Source organism: Gavialis gangeticus, unplaced genomic scaffold (assembly GCF_001723915.1).
Source record: "Gavialis gangeticus isolate Ggan-Ray unplaced genomic scaffold, GavGan_comp1, whole genome shotgun sequence".
NCBI lineage: Eukaryota > Metazoa > Chordata > Crocodylia > Gavialidae > Gavialis > Gavialis gangeticus.
The window spans coordinates 153,150,787-153,158,542 of NW_017729024.1; the positions used below are offsets into that span (position 1 = coordinate 153,150,787).

Sequence of the window (7,756 nt, forward strand, 5' to 3'; positions counted from 1 at the left end):
GGATCAATCCCTTTAATCTTTGGAGCTGGAATTGGAGGGAGAATCAGCATTTTTAACCTTGAAAAAAAAAAATGAAACACAGCATTTTAATTTCAAGTAATTTAAAATGCTCTTTTCAGAGTTCAGAAAAATGAACTTAAAATTCTTAGCATTCCTTTTCTTTACATTTATTTAAGGGGTTTAATACAATGGAAATTTCAAAGTAATAATGAAGGGGACAATGGTTGTTTACTACTCTCATTTAAAATAAGAAACAGGTTTTCTGAAATCTGGCTGGTTACAACCAACTAAATTTGTGTACAGCTCTCACATTTGGACTCTAGTTTTCAATAGTTTACACTTCACAGAACCATAGTTCTTGAGTAAATTCTAGGAAAAATATGTATAGTGTCCCTCTTGTATAATTAAAAAAAATAACCTTATATGAGTCAGCATGGATTACTCAATATACAAAGCGACTTTCCTAAAGTGTCTTCTGGGATAAGGTCTTGCATAAGTTAAATAAGAAATAGGGGATTGGAAAGGGGGAGGTGGTGAAAGAAAGGAAATTGTTTCAGGCCTGATAAACAAAAAATGTAGATTCATTACTGCAAAAGGTTAAGTTCAAATTAAGACTCGCTACAAAAGCCTCTATTTTCCCAGTCATTAAACAGCCATCGATGGAATAAATAATTTCCATGACAACAGTCTGGAGATAATCCTTGTGGGATGAAAGCCAGCACACTGCTTGTACATGATTAAATTGGATATACATAGTTCTTGTGCTTGTCCTTTACACAATGGTAAATGTAGCCAATATGAAGGGAACCCCTCCTTAATTCTGAACAGTATCTTGCATTTTGAGAAAAGACAGGCTTTTCTTTAACAGTGGCATGCATACAATCTCTTCCTTGTGTTTTTCTCTGTTGCAAAAACATGTTTACTGTGGCCATGAGCGGAAAAGCTGGTCTTCTTTTTGTATAATGTGCCCATTTCCTTGTCCTATAGGTCAGTGAATGGATGAAGTACTGGGTCTAGCTTAATGTGTTTTTCAAAGTTTTTGTTTCAAAGCTCATGTATCACAGGACTGTAGCCAGTACTTCATTGATGTTTGCCATGAAAAGATTTAGGTTACAGTAAAGCTTAGATGAAATGCAGACACCTAAGTCTAAAATCCCAGTCCTGAAAACCCCTGCTCAGTTGCTACTTAACTCTGGAGGTGCCTTGAATAGCACAGGTATATCTATTTGCCTATCTGAAGGTCCAGCAGGTATCTAAAGTCCTGCTTCTGGACATGCACAGAAACACCTCAGTTTTGGCAGTGTTTGGCTAAGTATACTTAGCTCATGCCTATGCCTGACTGATCCAGCTGGAGTTACTCCCCCTATTACTGGTGGGTGTTCTCACAGCATCTACAGGGGCAAGCAATGGCAATTACCGTTTTATTTTAAAATGCAGCTAGAAGAGGTCCCTTTCTTTTGCATAGTGATTTAGAGAACTTACCCTCAACATGGGAGAGCTAGGTTCAATTGCCTCTGCATCAGGGGTGCTTGTGCCTTTGCCCGTGGGCCAAATCCAGCTCATGGAGCCATGTCATCTGGCCCATGGGGCTCTGCGTGGGTTTGGGAATTAGGCGGTGAGGAGCAGTAGCAGTTTTAATTGCTGCTCCTCTGCTGACAAATTTCCAGACCACTGGGGAGCCCTGTGGGCCAAACAGCATAGTCCTACATGCCCAATTGTGTCAGTGCATGGCCAGATCTGGGCGCATGGGATTGGGCCAGTGCAGGATTGGGGCAGCACAGCGGGATAGGGGCAGTTGATTTGCGTGGCATGTGGCTGTATCAGATTGGGCAGTGCCTGGCCAGATTGGGCTAGGGTGCGATTGGACGTCACTGCTCTAGACCCACATGTCCCACTTCGTAAGAGAGCCCTACCATGAATCTAGAGGCTGTATTTGGTGAAAATACTCTTTATCCCTTCTGCTTATGTTGTGCCCTTGTGCAGAAAAATGGGTAGGGCTTCACCTGGAATAAGGGTCAGGATACCTCCTTCCCAGGGCTGTTTATGCTTTTTACATGAAGCAATCATTGGAGAAAATACAGACACAATCCTCAGAGCAGGGACTGAAGCTCAGACTCCAGCTGGCTTAGTGCCCTAACCACAAAACTAAAGACACACACACTTCTTCTAGCCCAATAAATCTTGCATTCCTTTCTGCACAGTGGCACAGCTTCAACAGGAGTGGGGAAGAGTGCTCTGACCTAGAATAGCCTATGCCCTGGTGGTTAGGGATTTAAAAGATGCTGGTAAGAAGAGGTAAGGGAGAGTGCTCAAACCAGTAGCCTCCTGTATAAAAAGGACAGTCACCATCAGTTACTAGGTTTTTTAAAGGAATTAGCTCCGGGACAATTTTCAGGAGTGTGGATCCTGTGTCACTAGGACACCTAAGACCTGGAGAAGGGTGGGACTTATATTGTCTACCTCAAGGGGACTCTCTGCTCAGTGTGCTGGTTCTTTCTGTGCCTAATTCTCCTTGTACGTTGTAAGGGGAATCTATGTTTCTCAACTTGGGTTTCTGGATTTTATTATGGAGGTAAGGGGTCAGATTCTAAAAGGTATTTATGCACTGTAGCCAGCTTTTAGTTAGGTTTTAAGTGTTTGCATGATATACTTGAACAACCATGAAAAAACAAGTTACACAAAATCTGCAAGTAGTAAGAAGGGCTAAATTAGCCAAATTGACAATGCACTGTCAATTGCCCAGCTCTAGTCAACAGTATCAAGGGAATGATTTCTGGAACCTGCAAAGAGTAGGAGTCATCAATGTGATGAAACTAGACTGCAGAAATTTATACACAATGTTTAGTAAAAATCAATGAGCTTTATAAACTGCCTGGTGGGTTTCTGCATCATTTTGGATACTGTGTAAAAATTTTTACTATGCTTAAGAAAAAAAAAAAAAAAAAGCCTGGCAATTAAGTTGTCTTATGTAGAAAGTCACAGTGACATGTCCCAGACAAACAAAAAATTCAGATTCAACCCAAGTTTAAGCTGTCATTAAAAAAATCTCAAGGAAAAGGCTTTTTATTTTTCCCTCTTTTCTTCCACTCTAAGTCTTCTAAAATCTGTACTTAATAAAGCATCAAGGGGCATTTATACATATCCTTTTTTGTCTCACAAAATATTGAAGATGAATCAGGTTTGCTCTGAAGCGATGGATGAAGTCTGCTCTACACATGAGCCGATGTGCACCACGCTGTGCCACATGTACTGATATAAGTGGCGAAATGTGCGCCAGCGTGCAGAAAATGGTGGTGGTGCACTTTTGAATGAAAGCACCTTCTATGTGTTTTAGTTCAAAGGCAAGCTGCTACCATTTTCTCAGCACTGACGCACATTTTGCCACTTATACAACTGCAAGCGTTGCAGTGCCGGATGCTTTTCAAAGTGCCCAGCGCTGCAGTGCTTGCATGTGTAAAAATGCCCTTAGAATCCAGAGAGTTTTTTCCAGATCAGACAGTTTCAGATTCTGAAATTGGCTTCCTTATCCCATATTTAACTGCTAGATCTTGTCTGTTGCAATTTTTTGCTGCTGGCTGGTGGTCTGGAAGCATTTGAATTAGAAAAAAATTAAAATTTTGCTGTGTATGTAAACATGCATTTATATAAGCCTGTTAACATCAGATTTGAGCTGTCAATTTAATATAAGACTTAAAAGTCCTTTACAGAAAGGGCAGCATGAATGTATGATTAAATAATGTCACTCATTAACACCTGCTTAAGAAAACCAAGGAAATTAAACAAACTTACCTTTGTTTAGAGAACAGAATTAAGAACATCACCACCAATAGCCCACATGTTCCAAAGATGATAATGAAGAGCCATGGAAACTGGATTTCTGAAATAACATAGCAAAATCATACTGGCAGGCATCTATGCAGAGCTCTGCTGTAACCTTAAAGGCAACTTCCCTTTCCTGTGCCAAAGGAGTTGTTATCCATTTTATGGACTTCTTGGCCACTTAAATCTAAAAATTCTGTGCTGAAATCAAGGTAAAAGTGTCCTTCCAATTGTACAAGTTTTAATATTACATGTCATAAGTCTACTTAGACTCATTGCAAAATAAACTGAAATAATCCAATAAAAATCCAAACCCTGCCAAAGGCAGCAGGAGCTGCAAAAGCAGTATTTATACTCAGAAGGAGGGAAATACTCCCAGAAGGGAGATATCATATCTTCTCAGAGCATGATATCTGTATTACTGCCAGCAAACGATGCTGAAGGCACATTTTACTGCTTCGTTCAATGAAAACAGAACTCTCATTGTTGGTAACAGCATCTTATGCCAGACCATAGGCAAACCATACTTCTTTCCTTGGAAACCATGCCTGTACGTGTACACTACTTTCTGCAAGAGGAAGACATTCACTTGTACTTTGAGCAATGCCAACTTAATCTGGCAACAGGGCTTTTTCCTTCTTTTTTCTGCCTCAGATCACTGCATGCAAGGCAAGATTTGAGCCTCATTAGTATTGTTGTAGAATAGGGAGGAGAAAAAGCTGACCAGTGAAATGCTATTCTTAAATAATGACAGCCCCATTATACTGAAGCTGTGACTGGAGAGTACAAAATGCACAGAAATCTGTTCTGGCTGCAGGCCTTAGATTCCTTGTCTTTTAGACCTCACACATTTTTATGGCTAAGAAATATTGTCTATAGTTGTAAAATTCTATATATGCACAGAAATACAAACTTTCTTGACAAAAGTATTTTTAGGCACCAGTCTTCCTGCTCTGTTAATAGCTTAGCATTTTTATTCCTAGGCCAACTTTTTCTAACTTGTGCACTTAATAGGTGCCTCAATCCATCTAGAGCCAGTGAAATAAGAGGCCCCATTCTAAAATGCATGGAAGTCCCAAAAGTCTCATTGAAGTAAGTGGGACGTAGAGATGTGCAACTTCTTTGAAAAATCAGGTGTCTACCTGTGTATTTAAGTGCCTAGCTTAAGGCTGAAAATTTCAGCCTGAAGTCTACATTCTATCTGGAGAAATGCCAAATAAAGAAGAATAAATCATGTCGGACACACTTGTGATTGCTGCTGAGTTTTTCATTTTGTTCCTAGGCAGAAAATTACAAATTTATATCCCAGTTATGCCAACTCATCCAGGCACAGATACCTTTACACCAACTTAGACCATCACTGAAGTGAGAGGGATGCAGGTATATGCACCAATAGGGCTGAAAGGAACTCAGTTAGTACAATGTATTTGGAAGTTCATAATATTCTTTGATATTGTGCTTAGATGCAAATCTTACTTAAAATTTTAACTCAACTTGCCTTGGCCAGAAAGAACAATGCCACATGGACAGAACTTGGTTAAGAGATCATATGAACTTGAAATGAAAAATGGTGATAAAAGAAGTGAAAGGAAGTATCTTTGGGAATCTGTATTTGAAAGGTTCAGAATTAGGCTACTTAATGACTTGGAAAAGTGACTAAAATAGCTTATTAAAGGGTCAATGACACCAAGTTTGGAAGAGTTACTAAATCTGCAGCTCAGGCCTGAAAAAGCTCTGCCTTAATTTTAGAAAGAAAGAAAAGGGATGGCTCCCTTCAGCCATTATTTCTTTCTCTTTTTAAAAAGCTCTCTTTTAAAACTGGGAGGAAAGTGGGAGGCAGGAAGCCACTATCTGGATGATCTCTGGGACCCCAAGAAGGAGGCACACCATCTTTCCAGTTCATTTGGCCACACATGTAAAAACATACATGGAAATGGAAACTTCTGTTTCTCATCCCTGCTGTGCTCAGTTTATTCCCTGACATGATATGTGATTGTCCTCACTTTGGCATGCATGGCATGGACGACAGAAGTTGTTTTTTATAATCTTAAAATGAACTGTTTTGATTTCTGCCAAGTTGGGAAGCAGCTCTGCTGAGTTTGTTTTTGAACCTTTTAATCTTATTCCACAGCACAAACATCTCTTGCAGTGCCATACAACCAGCCTCACCAAGGAGACTGGACTGCAGTCACCTGAGCACCTAGTGTATCCAAGTGATGTACACAAAGTAAAGCAATGGCAAACAAAGCAATGGTTATAGCCTCATTTCATTGTAGACTTCTTTGTCCTCACTCACCTTCAGCACACAGAACTGCTTCACTAGCCATAGAAAAAGACACAGAAAGGGTTTCACTGAACTCCCCATATTTTTCAGAAGTCCGTTGCCTTGATCGGATTCGTATCTCATAATCTCGTCCCATCTTCAGAGAGTACAATGGAACTGTTGTGGAGCACACAGGTTCTAGCTGCAAGGATAAAATGATGGATGCTTAGTTGACTGGTTTTTGGTTACAAACTCCTTGTTGGTTCAAATGTAAACATCTGCAGGCATTTTCACTCACCTGGAACCTTTATGTTATGTACAGCACATGTCACGCTGGAAGCCCTTTCAATGTTTCAAAACTATTCTACTGGCTTCCCAATGACAATCTTGCTAAAGTAACATGGAAGCCCTGGAAACAAGTCTCTGCAGCACCAATGTTATGAACTAAAATGCTTCCTGTGCAAAACTACACCAAACTGATTGCACACCTTACAAAATCCACTTATTCAGGAAGAGTGTATGCCTCCCTAAAAGTCCAAATATAACTAAATTGGAATGATAACCCTTAAAACCTGTAATAGATTTTGGAAAATATTCCAGGCCTTGGAAAATTCTCTGTTAAATATTAAGTATAAATCTACATCGGTACATATTGATCTATATGTTTTGCATCACTATAGTAGTGTAGAATAGTACAGCAAAGAGTGTAATCCAGTCAGGTGTCATCCTGAAGGATTTTATAAATGCAGCAGCTGAAATTCTAAACCTAGTGAAATCAACGGTAAAATAAATTATCCTTAAAAAGTAAGGCTGAAGAAAACCTACATAAAATTAAGTCTATCCAACTAAATCTTTATCCTTCCAGGTCTTCCACCCCTCCTTTGTTGATCATTATTCCTTAGTGTATTACCAGTAAGTGAAATTTAGTCATATTCTAGCTTGCACATCAAGTGCAGTTTTCCCTGTATTTGAAAAATACTACACATGTTTGTGAAACAGAAAAAAACCTACTATTTTTATTGTTGATGGAAATTTTCATAAAGACAGACTAGAATTCTGGTTTAATGAACATTATGGAAAATCTTGTTACGGTACTGTAACACAATTAAAAAGTCACTCCACAGGACATAATTCTGAACCAATGTTCTGTCTGTGTTCAAACTGACTGGTTATAAGCAACAAAAGTTTTCACATTCTTTATTGCCTAATTAGTTTTATGTCAAGTTTAATTTTTCTGTGTGCCACGGAAGATGAGGGAAAAGATTCATTATTTGGAATTATAAAAAATGTCTTACCAAAAATACTTTTGGTTTTGCTAAAACTATGCATTACATATGGAACATGAGTTGATGCTTAGTCATAGTATTATTTCAAGGTATCAATTAATGGTTTGCAATGGAAGAGGGAGACAGACTGGAAGAAATGTACTTGATGTACACCAGAAAAATCAGACAAGCTCATCCTGATATGTCTGGAGTATGATCAGATACAAATTTAACTTGTAAAATGCTAGAATTCTTTATATACCACTGTTACAAGTGCAAAGGTACCTGGTACATTATGATACATTCTACAATGGACTTTATCCAGAGGATAATCTCATGAAACAGGTAATTTAATATTGGAAAGACAGATCCCTTCGGGCCCTGGGGGAGGCTCACCTGGGCCTAGGGT

The 7,756-nt window shown here is 39.1% G+C and overlaps 1 protein-coding gene across 1 annotated transcript in view; it reads right to left on the reverse strand.

The window, feature by feature from the left end:
* The window catches only part of GHR (growth hormone receptor), a 260,516-nt gene that overhangs the window by 6,717 nt on the left and 246,043 nt on the right, over positions 1-7,756 (reverse strand). The window contains exons 7-8 of the mRNA XM_019517913.1: positions 6,116-6,284; positions 3,790-3,877 (exon numbers count right to left, since the gene is read on the reverse strand). Of these exons, the coding sequence (XP_019373458.1) occupies positions 3,790-3,877; positions 6,116-6,284 (257 nt within the window). The remainder of the gene's footprint in view (positions 1-3,789; positions 3,878-6,115; positions 6,285-7,756) is intronic.